General features: G+C 21.5%; 1 protein-coding gene and 1 pseudogene across 2 annotated transcripts in view; one reads left to right on the top strand and one right to left on the bottom strand.

Annotated features, from left to right (window-relative positions):
* Positions 1-93: 93 nt before the first annotated feature.
* On the top strand, positions 94-3,318 carry LOC122719051 (annotated as a pseudogene).
* Positions 3,319-6,619: 3,301 nt separating this feature from the next.
* Positions 6,620-17,371, bottom strand: part of LOC122719066 (uridine phosphorylase 1) — a 29,398-nt gene continuing 18,646 nt past the window's right edge. For both annotated transcript variants that reach the window (XM_043944597.1, XM_043944596.1), the window contains exons 2-6: positions 15,636-15,759; positions 11,520-11,681; positions 9,441-9,626; positions 8,565-8,897; positions 6,620-8,023 (exon numbers count right to left, since the gene is read on the bottom strand). In XM_043944597.1, coding sequence (XP_043800532.1) covers positions 7,841-8,023; positions 8,565-8,897; positions 9,441-9,626; positions 11,520-11,681; positions 15,636-15,759 — 988 coding nt within the window. In that variant the 3' untranslated portion in view covers positions 6,620-7,840. The remainder of the gene's footprint in view (positions 8,024-8,564; positions 8,898-9,440; positions 9,627-11,519; positions 11,682-15,635; positions 15,760-17,371) is intronic.

Raw genomic sequence — 17,371 nt, 5'->3', positions numbered from 1 at the left:
ATTGATCTTTTTCTGTATGTGCAGTGTATATTAATTGTATAACTATTTTATGTCTGAAAAATGTAGTTTTATAACGAGTTTTACCATCGATCAATGCATATATCTGATATTTCATCGAAAAATGATGGATTTGACACTACACAACGACCGTACATTCAAAAAGCGAATGTTTGTAACAAAAAACAATTATTAATCATTATTTTTTTACCAAAGAAATGATACGATATACCAATGAATCTATTTGATAAATTTTATATTTTATTATTTTTTTTCATTTATTTCTGTTTTTGTCTACATTTTACTTGTGCATATCAATAAGTAATAAATCCTTTATTTTGATATAAATAGACGACAGTAGGAAATTATATTGTATTATCATACCGAATAAAAAACAGTTTGATAATCATCTTAGAATTAAAAAAAAAAGTGATAATAAATTTATTAGTGTTAAAGTTATATAATTTGTACAACTTTTATCATCGAAATATACAATATTATTATCGAAATTATTATCGAAATATACAATAAAGAATATTATATATTTGCTTACAATAAATATAAAGACTTCACTTTATGTAAGTTTTCGAAACTGAAATGCAAAGTAAAAATTGAATCCGTGAAGAAAGTAAAATAAATTTAATATTATTAATTTTCATTCGTGTGAAGAAGGAAAATCACCATATTTGGAAAATTGAACATATTTGGATATCTGTTAATCCTTGCACAACTTTCGTATCAGGTAATAATATAAAATAAAATTGAGATTTGAATAAAATGAGAAAGTATAGTCAAGATTGGAGAAAAATAAATTAAAATAATATAAACTAAAATATTTCTATAAACAAATATTATTTAAAAATATAAGAATTTTATTTAATGTCTAAATATGCGACTAAATATTATTTAATATTTATATTCGATTTAATATATTTAAAATATTTATTTTCCATTTAATTAAAAAATGTTCTATTTTTTATTTCTTATTTCTTAAATTGAATTATATAATATAATATATATAATTATATATTTAATATAGAATTATATATATAATATAATATAATAATATATTATACTAATAATATTAAAATTAAAAGTTATTTGTTTGAAATGATACTACTGAATTTGAACTTTGAATTTTTTTTCAAAGTAATATTTATGTATATAAATTAATTAAGACAAATATGTATAATTAAAATATGTATATTATTTTTTTATAAAATTTATAAAATTTATAAAATTTGTTTCTATTTTAAAATTCTACTTTTTCCAATATTGAGTATATTATATATAACAATAAAAATACATTACAATTTCAATATATATATACAATTTATATATATTATATATCATTTATTTGCTGTAATAGTGATATAATACAAAAAATCACAGCTTTAAAGAAAACAAATCTGAATATTATCAATTCCTATAAAAACATATAATTAAAATTCCAAATATTTGAAAATTCAATATTTAAAAATTCTATTCATAATAATACAAAAAAAAGATTTTCTACATGAATAATTAAATTATAAATTTTTTGATTATGTTTATTGTAATAAGCAATATATGTACAAAATTTCGATTTTAAACGAAAGTTTTTATGTTTTACCTTATAAAAATCATACATTAATTCATATTATTATTCATTTGAACATAACAAGTGCTTTTAGAATCAAACTCGTCTGATTATTACATCACAGCCGTAGTAGAAATTATTGTCAGGTATATATATTCGCAATTAGAATGAAAATAATTTCTTTGTTCTTTCTTATAAACAGGTATCGCAAAATAAATCTTTGGAAGGAAATTTGGAAAGTCCAGTGCCACCAGATCTCGTTACTTTTGACACTAATTTTGGAGTAAAATTCGGTGTCATTATATGTTTTGATATGCTATTCAAGGAACCTGCCTTAAATTTAACAAGAATAGAAAGTATTTTAAATATTGTATATTCTATTGTCTGATTATCATCAGTGCCATTTTTAATTGGTACATTTATTTTTCATATTTTATTTTCATTAAATTTGGTCAATTTCAATTTTTGTCAATTATCATTTTTTGTTTGTAATTATTTCTTTTAGCTGCTCAATATTAATATGGATAGGCTTATGCCGAAAATGTGACTCTACTAGATGCTGAATATAATAAACCAGAATTTTCGTTCCTGGGAAGCGGTATTTATTCAGGTAATATATAATTATATACAAATTATTCAAATGTTCATAAAACTTTTAGATCTCGAGACTAAAACAAACACAAAAGTTAATGTACAAAAATATCTGTTGAAGCTTATTTATTAGGTCTAAAATTATTAATAATTTTATTATTATAAGTAGATTATGAATATTATGTATTTATGTAAAATTTAAATGTATAAAAATTTATAAAACGCACATAATATGGAAAAAGATATAAAATATCAAAAAATCCAAAAATATAATATGCATTATGATATTTGATTAATAAAACAAATCTCTATTTAAATTCTATTTTTTATATTTATAAAAATTTGATTTTGTATAAAAATCTACAATTTAATTATAAGAAACATCGATCGTCATTCATTTTAATTTTTATTTTTTGTAGGTCATAATGGAATACTCAATACAACCATATCTAGCAACCTCAAAAATCAGCTCCTAATTTCTTGACTTTCTTTGACTTCTAAAAATGCCCAGAAAAACCAAATCAATATCAAAATGGTTGAAGATAGAAAAGAAACTGAAAACAATGGGAAAAAAAACTATATATGAAATGGAATAGGAAATGTTTGACCTTCATGATAAATCAGTAACAGAAGATATTGATTCGATATTAATATCACATAATAATATTACATGGTTCAATTCTGTTCTGCTCAACGATTCGATCACCAGAAATATTTGTTATGGCGATTTCTGTTGCGATTTTGTGATTCGAACAAAGATTGTCGATCCATCGACTTACTATCGTGCAGAGATATACGACAACTCGACGTCATGGTAGATGCTAATGTTCGTCATTGCGCCATGATCCAATGTTCCAATGAATCATTAGCATTTTGCTATTCCATTAATATAGAAATTATATTCTTCACTTTGAATAGCTCTCTACAAGAAGAAAACTCTCTACAAGAAGTGACAGCAAGATTTGATGATTAAGATATTCAAGTATTGCCCAGTCCATTTAATTCTTCTCTTCTTTCCTTTGAACAATAGTCATTCGATGAACAGACATTTGGAAAGCAAATAAAAGTAATCATTACTTTGAAGGACAAGAAATATTCTTTTTACTTTTAGTCTATATGCTAGAATTTTTTCTAAAGATATAAAACACTAAGTTGAATTGTAACTGTAATATGAAATCAATGCAATTTTTTAATAAAAATGATATGTAATTTTATGTTGTTACCATGATGAAAAATATATTTTCACAAAGCAAAAAGATAAAAAAGTTTCTGTTCCTTTATAAAATTATTATATTAAAATAATTTATTAAATTATTATAATAATAGTATCTGAATGAAATAAAAATTATACTTGTATATACAATAGCTCTCTACAAGAAGAAAACTCTCTACAAGAAGATTTTTAATCAAATGTCAATAAACAATTTTATAATGAAATTTAATTTTAAAAAGAAATAAAATCAATGTTCAAAGTTTTTTTAAAATATAATTTTTTAATTAAAGTAGATAAAACAAAATTCTAAATTATAAAATTCAAAATTGAATTGTAAAAATTATATTCAAAATATGAAAAGTAGAAATTGAAAATTGATTTTAAAAAAGACTTGGTATCGACGAATTCTATATATATATTTTCATTAAAATCGGAATTTTTAGGTTAGATAAATTTATTTATATTATATTGAAAAATAGTATTCAAATACTTTCATGCACCATTAATTTTTAAAAATTACTATATGTGGAAATTTTTATAAAAGAGAACGCATGGTATTAATTTCTTTTTTATTGTCTTTTTTTTTAACATAGTGCACAATAAATAACGTTATATATAACGCTATATATAATAACATTATATATATTATACAGTTATATACATTATGTTATTATATATATTATAATCAATCTGTCGTAGAGTAATCAATTTTTAAAAAGACAGATTAATTATATCATAAACAGTGTTGCATATAAATAAATACATTCACAGTAAAAGGACAGCGATAGTTGAATAATATTAATGAATTTATATTAAACATCTTTTTTATCGATGTTGTATCGATAGATTAAATATTTAATTTCATAATTTAAAATATATATGGATAATAGTGAAGAATTTCACGAAATATATAGTAGGATTAATAATCAATAGACGATAAATATATCGACGATACGTCGATGTAGGCATGTCATCGAGAAAAGTCATTATAAGTTGAATACGTGTGGGTATGTAATAACATTTGGTACTCTTTGTAATACTTCTCATTAATTTCTTAATACGCATCACAGATATGTCGTTGTTTATAGAAAACAAAAACAGGATAAGATTACAAACTTATTCGTTGCAATTATCATTAAAATAAGCAAATTGAAATATAACTTCAAATTTTCAATCAACTAAATTTATTTGTATTACAAAACAAAATTCAAAGGATTAAGAATCATAATGATGTAAGTCAATCAATAGAAAATGGAATTATGTTATAATTTTACATTTTAAGTTACTTATATATAAGTTATCTCAACATATTAATTACGAATTAAAGCCATTCCAATATTAAATAGAGAATGTGAAAAGAAAGCTATTTTTTTCCTTAAATATTTATTTGTACATATATTATATTTCTCAAAATAATTTCTATATGACTTATATCACTATAATTCTCAGCTCTCCATTTATCAAATTTATTCTTATTATAAAAAAAAAATCACGCATAAGTATATGCAAATTAAAAACAAAGTGTACTTACTATCAAATAAAAAGATAAATTTCAATTCTATAATTTCTAATATTTCTAAATTATGTATTTGTATATACTTTAGGCTGTTTACAGAACATTGAAATCGATTCAAAACATTCGATATGTCAAATAGCAAAATTTGTCTATACGGATATCAATATTTTTTTTCGCAATTACCAGTGATGTGGAGATCATAATCGATTAAGAATAAATGGCGAGATAACTTCGATTTCATGCTCTGTCGCTTAATTCTCAAGAATTTAATATTATGAAGGTAATTTTTTACATTCGACGTTCAACAATGTCAATGAAGGTGTATTGTACAATACATATGTATAACATTGCTAGCTACAATTATACATGAATATATTATAAACACGATATAAGGGGAATTGATAATCACAAAAATATAATTAACATGTTGTGTAGAACTTCCAGGCTGAACTATGATCATAACACCAACAATTTTCATTAACAATTATGATGAACTTTTATCCAAAGTTGTACAATAAATATTAAACTAACAATTGTGCGTAATTATGATATATTTTACAAATGTTCATCTTTTTTTTATTTTCAAATAAATATTAATATTCTGAACTTGTCGGTTTTTAACAAAAAAAAAATATTATAGAAAAAACTTACTAGATAGATATTTTTCAATTTTTTATGGCCCTGAATTTTTTTGTCACAATAATTAAAGTAAAAAATTAATATGACATTCATAAATAAATTCAAGAAAAACAAATAGCATGATTGATTTATTGATTGACAAAATCTACTATTAGTTGACATAATTTAAAAATTTAATACACTTGCATATGCTACTTTTTTTTCATAAAAAATTCATTTTTTGAAATATTAAAAATTTATAGCAAGAGCCTAAAATAAACTTTCGTTAAAAATTTTAACAAATATAAGGCGTGATTGTTAGAAAAATATTTATCATTGAACACATTCATAGAATATATAATTTATGGAACACTATTAAATTTTATAAGCAATTTAAAATTAAAAATGTTTTAATATTTTTCTACCTGCATTCATTTTATAATTTTAAATAAACATAAGTTATAATATATATGTTCTATCTATACATAAACCAAATGTTTAATACATATAAAATAAAATAAAATAAAATAAAAAATTTTACAATATTACTAAAACTTAATTGTTTTAAAAAATAAGTAAAATATGTGTTTATAGTAAACTTTTAACAATCGTCATTATAATAATGTATAATAATATAGCATTTAATTATATTTAAATATTTGATAGCTGTTTGATCAGCTATTGTTTTCTTCCTTTTATCCCATAACAAGAGTCATTATATCTTTTGATCAACAAATTTCTATTGAAATACAAAAACACACACACTTTAAAAATATACATATATGTGTACATATATAACACGTAATTCTTAAGAATAAAGCCCAAAACCATTAAGTAATAATATTAGCTATATTTAATTCTTTTATTTAAACTCCTTACAAAAGAGTTTATAATTCTGCTTTTTTGTTTTGTTATAGAAGAAGTAGCAACTGATTGTTTGATGACCAATATTTTTAATATGTTCATTGGTCGCAAAATTTCAACAAGTTATAATATTGAGACAGGATTAAATTTATTACAATAAATTAATCTTCAAATTTATTATTTGGCACTAGAGAACAAAAAAAATCAAAATTATATTATCTCATTAATGTATTTATATTCCTTTTTTTTTTTTTTAATTTTTAATCCAGTCTCAGATGAACTTTAATTTAATTGAGGTTGTCTTTATACGTTTATTCATGGTGTATATAATACATATACACATATAAAAACCTCAATTATATAAATATTGATCGAACAAAAGCACATGCTATTACTTAACTATATGGAATGTACTACTAAATCTCTAATCAATTACTAATACATAGAATCTTAACATTATCGATAAGATATTTTATACGTCCTTAAAACACAGTTAAAAGAATTTGTAATTTTATAGAATCAATAATATAAAACTGCGAGCACCATAGATCTATAATAAATCATTCGTAGATCTGTTGTAGAACTTCAGCGCTTCATGTAAAAAATATATGTTAAAGATTCGCGTGTTTCAAACATAAAAATCTCTTGGTCGATGAATGTTAATTTTCTTCATATGTGATATAATTATAATTGCAGCCTGAAATAAAATTTTTAGAAAATACACGGACGATAGATATGTAGCCAAATATGGTCATTAAAATGTAGATACATCATGTACTTTGGTAATTATATCTTTAAATATCTTGCCTCGTTTGTACTTGGATCACTGCAACACAGTAATGCAGTAAAACTGATAAGGTTTACGATTCTTTGAGCTTCTTTTTCGCGATTATTATAAACTTAAAAAAGGAACTTTAAAATTTTACATTAAAAATCGTACAAATAAGTACACAATTTTAAAATTTTAAAAGTTTAAAACTCAATTAATTATATAAACAAAAAAAATAGAAGATATTAAAAACATTTCTACAAAGTGCAAAAAACTCTTAATAAGTTAAATGATAACTTATTTTATTGCCAATATCGAATTTCATTAATTACTATTTAATATTAATAATTAAGTATCCAAGATTTACTAGAAAATGTCATAATATAACTTAAATTTTATTTTTATATCTAAATACTTTTTAAGAAATACTTTCTTGGTACAAAACTCGCATTAAAGAAATAAATAATAGTTCATTTTATAAAAAAAATAATGGTAAAACATTTTCATTAAATTTTTTGTATGACAATAATATGAACATACGTAAAAGAATAAAAGGACGTTTGATCAGTGCATCAATCGTTGATAGAATTAACAAATCCGTGTGTTTTCATTGTACTATAAGAGTACATTCTTCTCTTAACAAAATCCATATTGGTTTTTCTTAGTAATTTCTGTATTTGACATGTCCTGAATTTAATCATAGTTTTCCGATTCCTGTTGTACCAATTTAAACCGACGTGGACTCTTGACACACATTGATCCATGACCTTCTAAGGAGAGACGGCCTTTTCGTTGAAGATATCTCGTTATATAGCGTGCGATTAATTCTTGCGGTCTTATTTGCCATTCGTCCAGAACTTCTTTTGGCGCTAATACCTATAATGATAAATTTAAATTGAAAATAATATAATTTTTAAGAAATATTACTGTAATTATTATATTACAATATGACAAATATATCTAATATAAAAAAATTTTTTAGAATTAAAAATATTAGTATGGATTATTTATAACAAAAATAAGTTGACTTTTCTTTACATTGAAATATTTAAAAATTTATATTTATATTGATTTAAAAATATTGATAAATTCTATTACATTTATTCATGTTTCTATGAATTTAAATATGTAATATGTAAATTTATTATAAATGATTTTTATGATTTCTTTATGATTTTTTTATGATTATGAAACATTAAATATGTTTTAATTTGATTTTCTAAATAAAAAATAAAAAATAAGATAGTATTTTTTAATATTTCTTTACATGTTATTAACATGTTTTTATATTTTTTTTAATTAAATTTATTTTAATTAGATTTTATTCATGTAAATTAGAAAGATTTTTATATTTCACTTTTTAAATTTCCTTATTAATTCTTTTATTAAAAAATTGGTCTTCACAGCGTGAAAATACCTGATCTCCTTTGAATCGATCTATCAATGTTACGCAAACAACAGCAGCTTTGATGCCCGCATGATGTGTCAGAGCAGCAAATGCAAGACTCTCCATTTCTATATTTATTACGCCAGCTTTATGCAGCTTGTTTAAATACTCTATTTTTTCATTTTCCGTGAATTCGCAGAATGCACCATCCATTCGGCCTTGTCCTTCGTAGAAGTCATAAGTACACATCGTTTTACCAATTACAGTATCATAAGGATTGTCACGATGTGCTAATGTCTTCAAATCACGAGCCAGCTGTCTGTCTAGTTTAGCAGGTCTTCTTACCATTTTACCAAGCACGGGCTAAAAAAAAAGATAAAGATATCATAAAATAATTTATTATGTTAGTAATTAAAATATTTTATTAATAATACAATAAATTATATATTAAACGATTGTTTCATACCTTATTAATCTTTTGACTATATGACATAGTATTTTTCAATATTTTTAATATTTTCAACAAATTCTTTATAACCAAATAACACATGATTACATTTTTTTAATTTGGATAAAAAATTATTTTAATAGAAACTAGCTTATATTAATTAATTTCGTAAATTAAATGTATTCGGAAAATATAAAAAGATTTGATTCATTCTTAATTCATTTTGGAAATTTATACATCGCAAAATATCAGCAACACGAAAATAAATCATGAATCTTATTTTATTCTCGATGGATTAGTAAGTTTATATATTTAATATTGTAATATATATAATATATCGCCATTATTGAAATACATAATGTCAAAAATCATGATTTTCTTAAAATAAAGTTTTTTTTCCAGAAAATATGTTGTTACAAGAATAAAAATATGGAATTTTTCTCAGAAGAATTTTTTACCAGTTCCAAATAAGACTTCAGCATTCCATCGACTGCTTCCTCAGAAATTACGACAGTGCCACCTTCAAGACCAATTCCTCCGCATGTACCAATCCTGAAGAATATTGGATCTTTCACCTTTGCATGGTACATCAGCTTAATCACTTCGTGAAGCAAGATTCCAACCGATGGTATACCCATTCCATGCTAAACAGAAAAATATATTCTCTGCATTCTCCTTATGCCAATGTCAAGATATCTTCCCATCAAAACATTTTCAAATTCTTTTAAATAGTCATTATTTGGTATATCTGATATGTATGTGTATATATGGTGTAATATGCGTCTAGATTTCAAGATTAGAATCTTATTAATAAAAGATTATTGAAATCAAAGTTTGAATCATGTTGAAAAAATGTTATTTAGTTATACATGTATATGGATCCGAAATTAGCAACAATTTATATAGTAGGTCATCGTTCGTAACTGTTCTTAATATCTTTCTTGTACTCTCTCTCTCCAATGTATTTCAATAAACTCTATCTTTATCTTCATATATCGCAAACTTAAATTGCTTATAACTTAATAATAGATCTTCATCAACATTTTTACATAGCAACTTTTATGTTTGTTTTAGTCTCTAAACCGTTCAAAGATGTCTCGCAAATATTTTAATATTCTATATATATATAAAGATTAAAAAAAGAACTTGCAGAACAATTCTTCCCTTTTTTTCTTTCTTTTTATTCGTCGTATGATAAATATTGCAATTTCTTTTCACGCCATTTGCAAAAAATGAACTACATTATGATCATGCAATTTATTTTATATTTCTCGCGTCATTCAACGAGTTATCACATTTTACGGATGATGTACACAAAGTATCGATAAAAAACAATTTGTTCTATAGACGAATTGAGTAACTGGTGCATGGTGAAAGAAAAAAAGCGTATGATTAGCGTGAAATACTCAACTCCATGTTTTCCCTTCAACTGGAATCTTGATTATAGTTTGTATAGCTCAAGCATATTTTATCTGATATATGATATTGATCAATATCTTCTATTATTAGTAAAACGAATTTATAATTCTTAATTGTTCTATTTTTTATTATATCGATAGATACGATATGAATAATTAAAATAATAATAGTTTTATAAGTAAAAGTTTTATATTTAATTAAAAGCTTTTTATTAATTTAAAGTTCCTTGAAAACAAGATTTTTGCATGAATAATATATTTAATTTAATATTATTTTTTATTCTCTAATCTTTTTAAAAGAAATTAATTTTTAAAGTAAATTCAACAAAATCAACAAATTATCTCTTTAAAATAATATTGAATATAATATTTTATCTTTTATTTGTAATATTATGGAATATTATTTTAAATATTTTCAAATACAAACATGTTTCAACGAAAATAAAATCCATAAAATAAGCAAAATTTTAATGTTTATTCTTCTTGGATAAATTTGCTTGAGAATATTATTTTGAATTTAAAGAGAACAATTTTCAACATCTTTCCAAATGTTTTTTCGGCATAATTACATAAGCTAATTATACACGTATTCCAACGGATCTTCGAAATACAATACTCGATTAAATTGAATCCGATTTAATCATGAACAAATATCGCATCAGAATATTTCATTTGATTTCAATAAACTTTTCAATTTCAACTATGCTTTCGTTCGAAAATGTAATATTTAATTAAATCCAGATTACATAATTGTATAAATACATGACATTTTGAAAAATAATTAATTCAAATTATAATGCAAGAAGAAAATGATGTATGTTTATAACATTTTGTAAATTATACATTATACAATTGAACGAAATTTCTATATATGAGGATAAAATTAAATGGCATTTATACATTTTTCATATTTCTACCTTAAATTTATATCTTTAAATATTTCGCACGAAATTTTACTCTTTTTTAAATTTATGTAATAATCAGAAAGATCGAACAAGATATTAATTGTTAATAATATATATATATATAAAATTGTATGTATATATATATATATATATATATACATATATACATACAATTTTTAAAATTAAAAACAAAAATAATATTATATATACTTACACTAATAGAAAGAACCGGTCCAACTTTATACATAGAATAACGATATGAATACTGACTAATATCAAGAAGTGTTGTTCCGGCTGGAAGCTTATGACCTATTTCCTTCATTATGTAATTAGCGAATTGTTCCATACGCTTCGGCGTTCCTCCCATACACACAAACTGTAAAACAAAATTATACAATAATTTAAATTGTATTCGTTTATTTAATTCTAAAATAAAATATAATACAGTAATACTCCATTTATATGAATCTATCAAGGAATAAATATGTTTACATAATTCTTGATAGACCTTCACTTAATTTTCCCACCAGCTATGATTATATAAAAGAATTTCACAAAATATTTTCTGCTAAAATGTATAATAAATCAAATATTATATCTTTGTTTGTAAGTTTAAAAACAATTTTGTAAGTATAATAATTGTTTGATGAATTAACTTTTATATATTTTATATCAGAGATATGATGTATATTTGTAATTATATACATAATCCTTAACTAATCCTAACTAAAAAGTATTAAATCATTCTTTACAATTTATAGATTTTTACTATTTTCTTTGCGATTTTGATTAATTATAATTTTTCCAAAATTCTTTTTACATATCATTTAATAAACTTTTTAACTTATGTTTCATTCAATTTTAAAAAATTTATTCTAAAAGATAATTGAAAACTTTTTGCTAGAAATTATATTATATTATAAAAATGCTCATATAAATGGAATTATTCTTTGATAGCTCAGATAACAAAAGTATAATTATTATTTTAAAACTCGCTTATTGGTGACAGTTGTGTTTTGCGTAAAATCTCGACAATAGCCATATTTAAAAGATTAAAAATTTAAAAGATTAAAGAATTTTATATATTGTTTTGTTTGAAGAAATATCTTCCGTAAAACACATGCATCATACATCAGCGAGTTAAGAAATCGCTTTCATCGTTAAATGAATGAAACAAAACCAGAACGAGACGCGCCTTTTGGTGTTTATAATTTGTAACGGTGCAATTGCTCTTTTCTGGAGGAATAGAACATTCGTACAATTCGTGAGTGAATATAGTTGGCGTGCGACGTACAAAATAATACCTCGTGGATTACCACCTCCTGTATAGTCGAGGAATGCGCATAGAAGTTTCGGCTATTGTTCTATTTAGGTCATGAAATACTGTACTTTCTTTTAATGGCGAACTCCTCATTGATCTGTCTATGAATACACAGTTTCGTTGATAACATGAAAGGATGCCGCGATAAAAAAGAACGTGTTTGTAAATCGTATGTACGATGACATTCATTCAACGCAGATATTTAAAAATCAAAATTAATTTAAAATTACTTTTTTAATTTGAAAAATAATCTACTTTTGAAATAATACTAACTATTTCATGAAGCGTTCACACAAAAATTAGATTATTATATTTGCAATTAAGTGATTTATTTATATATTCGTTCCATAAAAAATTCATTTATAAGTTCATTTATCGTTTCCTATGATTATTTATCATTTAATTTTGATGAAAATAATTAGTTAATATATAAATAATGATTAGTAGTAATAATCAAATATTTATATTATTATTATTGCGATTATTATTATTAATATTATTATTATTAATATTAATATTATTAATATTAATATTATTAATAATCTAATCTGAATTTTATTTAAAAAACAAATTTACAATTAAGAAATAAGAAATATTTTGTCAAATAATCAATTCTTCAATTTATTATTTACTTAAAGAAAGTCCAATTAAAGAAAATAACATTATTTGAAACATTAATTATAAAATAATAATTATTGTTATTTAAAATAATTATTTTTAAATTAATATTTGAAATAAATTTCGTCCATATTTGATTTGATGGCATAATATAATAATATGTATAATAATTAATATTATAATATTATAATATGTATATATTATGTAATAACATAATATAATAATACTTCATATTAGTGAATCAATAGTTTATTAAGAAAATGTAGATAAATTTGTTTATTCGCTTTAAAAAAATTCAATCTTCATTTATATCGAATGTTTAAATTATTATATAAAGAATTAAAATATCAATGTCAAAAATTTTCTTCATTATCTTCAAAAACTTTGTGCATTATCGAATTTATGAATCTCATAGTATATATGATGACTCATTTAACTTTACTATTTGAATTTACTTGTAAACGGGTAATATTTCTGAATAGATGCAAATATTTTCAGAGTTATATAGCATTAAATGCTAACGATGCAATTTTTCTACGGCTTCAAGTGATCTACGATAAGTTTCACTTTTAAATATCTCAAAAGGAAATAATCAAGTATTGTTAATAATTTTTTCAATATTTAATATGTTTCTTGTGTAGAATATACATCATGTTATATCACTGTTAATATGATAAATGTGATAATAAAGATAATAATGTTTAAAATAGAGAAGTTTTATATATATAATTCAACAAAAGTTCCATCAGTTTTTACTGAAGAAGATATATATTTTTATTTCAGTTTTTAATGGAATCGCAAATATAACAGATTACAATTTAAAAATTCAAGATAATAACTCGATGAAATAAATAATTTGGTAAAATATAAAAATAGAAATTCTTATATTTCCATTTTTTTTAATTTATCAATAATAGATCTTTTTTATTGAAAATTGTTTATCTAAGAAAATGTGACAAGTTATTTAAATAAAAATCAAGCAGAGTAATTTTTAAACAATTAAATGACTGATATAGATCTATTTATTAAATTTTTTGAAATTTGTTTTGAAAAAGAAAAAAAAGAAAAGAAAAAAAAATTTATTGTCTCATAATTTGAATTTTTATTAATCTTGTTATTTTCACAAGAAAGATGTTATATGTTCAGATGTTATATTCTCACATATATTTAAAATAGATTTGAAAATATATAAGTATTATGCAAAAATAGTAAAATAAATAAATATATATTACTAAATCATAAAATAATTCTATCTAGATTTTACATTTAACCATCTACTATCTAGATTTTACATTTAACTATCTACTATAAAAATCTATATTTACATAAATATTTGCAATTCATAATAATCCAATCAAATAAATTAATATACGATCAATGATTAAAATATTACGTCAAATATGCAAAGTGCAAAGATGTACGATGTAATCGTTCATTGATCATAATAATAATACGCAAAATAGAAATCAATAGATTTGCTGAAGCTATATAACATTGGAAAGACAATAGAAAAGAACGCTCTAATAATAGACACTAATATATAACAATAGAAGACAATAGCACTCCGTAGAAATATTTGCTATTTATAAAATAAAATTGATAATAAAAGAAACTAGAAAAATTAATAATTATTATTACAACGAAAAAATTCAACACTTAGAAAATACAACAAGAAAAAATTAATAATCAAAAAGAAATTTATGAATAAATAAAAAAATGATATACGATGTAAATAATAATATAAATAAAATATAGTACTAGTTAACACAAATAATATAGTAATTTTTAATATTAAACTAAATTTATAGTTAGAAATAAAATTTCTTATTTTTTTTCTTTCTTACATGACATCTTGCGACTTTTGATATTACAAATCATTTTCTAAGAATTAATCTGATTAATTTTAATTTTTTATTTAATTTCTTTTAAACATTTTAAACATGTGTTTATTTCTGATATCGCAATATTTTTCTAATGATTATAATATTTATTAATTATAATATTGATATTTAATGAATAAAAAAAGATGGCTGAAATTACATCCATTACATTGCAAATATTTAGAAAATATTAAAAATAATTTTTTTTTTAATTGTGAAGAAAGAAATCACAAATTATTAAGTTACCCAAATAAATAAGATTAATATTATATGAAAAATTGAGAAACACTTCTATTTACTACACAACACTTTAGTGCGTAGTTTTTCATTATCAGTTATGCATTAAGTAACCATTAAACATTATGTCATACTTTGTTTCATAATATTGGCATAATGATTACTACTATCAAAATATAAACATAAACATAAATATTAATTTGTTGCATTCAAAATTTAATATCTTTTTAATTATTCTGTTTTGGTGAAAAAATTGATTATTACTTTCATTTACCTTGACATCTCCAAACATTTCAACGAGATCGTGGGAACCACTACCCAGAGCAAGATGATATAATATATCTTGATCCATAAGCTCAATATTTGGGTTTCGAAGTCGCACGGATCCATCTCTGTATCTAAAAAAAAAACAAGAAATGTAAGCAAAATTAAAGAATTATAAAAAAATAAAATTTTTTCTGAAAATTTTTAATTTTTTAAATTTTTAATTAAAATAAAAAGTTATATGATTCAATACAGAATTCAAAAATAATAATTTAATTAATTTGTTGTTTTTACATAAATTCAATAGAGATTTAATGATACTTTTGTAAAAGCAATATATAATTATGAGATTCATCACGTCATAATTATAATCCAAATAATTCCTAATGAAATTCTTACCAAATTATTAATATCATTGATGACGCGAAAAAAATGATCCCTTTGATGATTAATAATAGTATGATCGAATTTTTTAAAACTAAAATTTTTTAAAAAAAAACCTTTAAATTTTGTTTATTTTTTTTTTCTATTTGGCAATAATCAATACAAGTTAATTAAATAATAAACTTATTATAACTTAAATTACTTGCTTGTTAAAATGCATTGTTTTATTTTTGGAATTCGAATTCAATCATTTACTTCTCTAAATCAAATTTTAATTTCTATTATATTTCGAAGTATATATATATATCATTTGATAACTCTCTTTTTTTTTGAAATATTATAATTATTTGAATGCTGAAAAATAAAAGATGAATGAATCAATTATCTCAGTCTTGGAAAAATTTTACAATTAAATTTTATATGATATGATTTATATGATAATAAAGAAAAAGAAAACTTTTTTTTTATTTTTTACTTATTATTTATAGATCATTAATAGATTAATTTCATATCTTTCTTTCCTTTTTCCTCTTAGATAACTGTTAAATTGAAAATTTAAGTATCTGTTGCTTTCGTTAAATTGCAAAATCCCATCCCGTAGTTTGTAATTGAACGATATTGCAAAATTAAGTTTAGTCGTAAACGAGAAGCACGATTTCCTGGTAATTAAATCAAACTTCAGAATTGGACATATTAATGGAATCGTAATTTATGCAATTAAATATAAGCCACAATTCAATTAAAATAGTATCATTAATATAGAAGAGTACTATTCTTATTTAAAGTAATAAATCTCTATAAATAATAAAATAAAAAATTTAATTTAATTTCTAATATAATAAATACAATTTCCTTCTAATCAAATGAATTCTATCATATATTAGAACTATTAAATTTAACTTAACCTAAACTTATTACTCAAAACAAATTTTTATTTTTGAAACTGCTAAAATTATATACAAATATTCGAAATATAATTCATATTTTTATTTTTAATATTTATAAAAATATCTATTTATTTATATTCTAATTAATTATATATATAATATAATATTTACTTTGATATACTATAATATATATATTTGATATACTATAATATATCTACATATTTTAATCCTAATTATCTAATAACTATTATATATATATTTATATTATATTTACATATAATAATGGAGAATGCTAGATTTAATGTTAATTTTTTTCTGAAAAAGTAATTATTTAATTTTCACTTTTTATTAAATTTACAAGAATATTTAGAAAATATTAAAAATATAAGATTATATAAATTTTATTATTAGATATATATTAGATTATATATATATATATATATATATATATAATATATATATATATACATATATA

Source organism: Apis laboriosa, unplaced genomic scaffold (assembly GCF_014066325.1).
Source record: "Apis laboriosa isolate Shangri-la unplaced genomic scaffold, ASM1406632v1 scaffold69_cov144, whole genome shotgun sequence".
Taxonomy (NCBI): Eukaryota; Metazoa; Arthropoda; class Insecta; order Hymenoptera; family Apidae; genus Apis; species Apis laboriosa.
The sequence above is the reverse complement of the archived record's forward strand: the minus strand, read 5'-3'. Positions and strand labels throughout refer to the sequence as shown.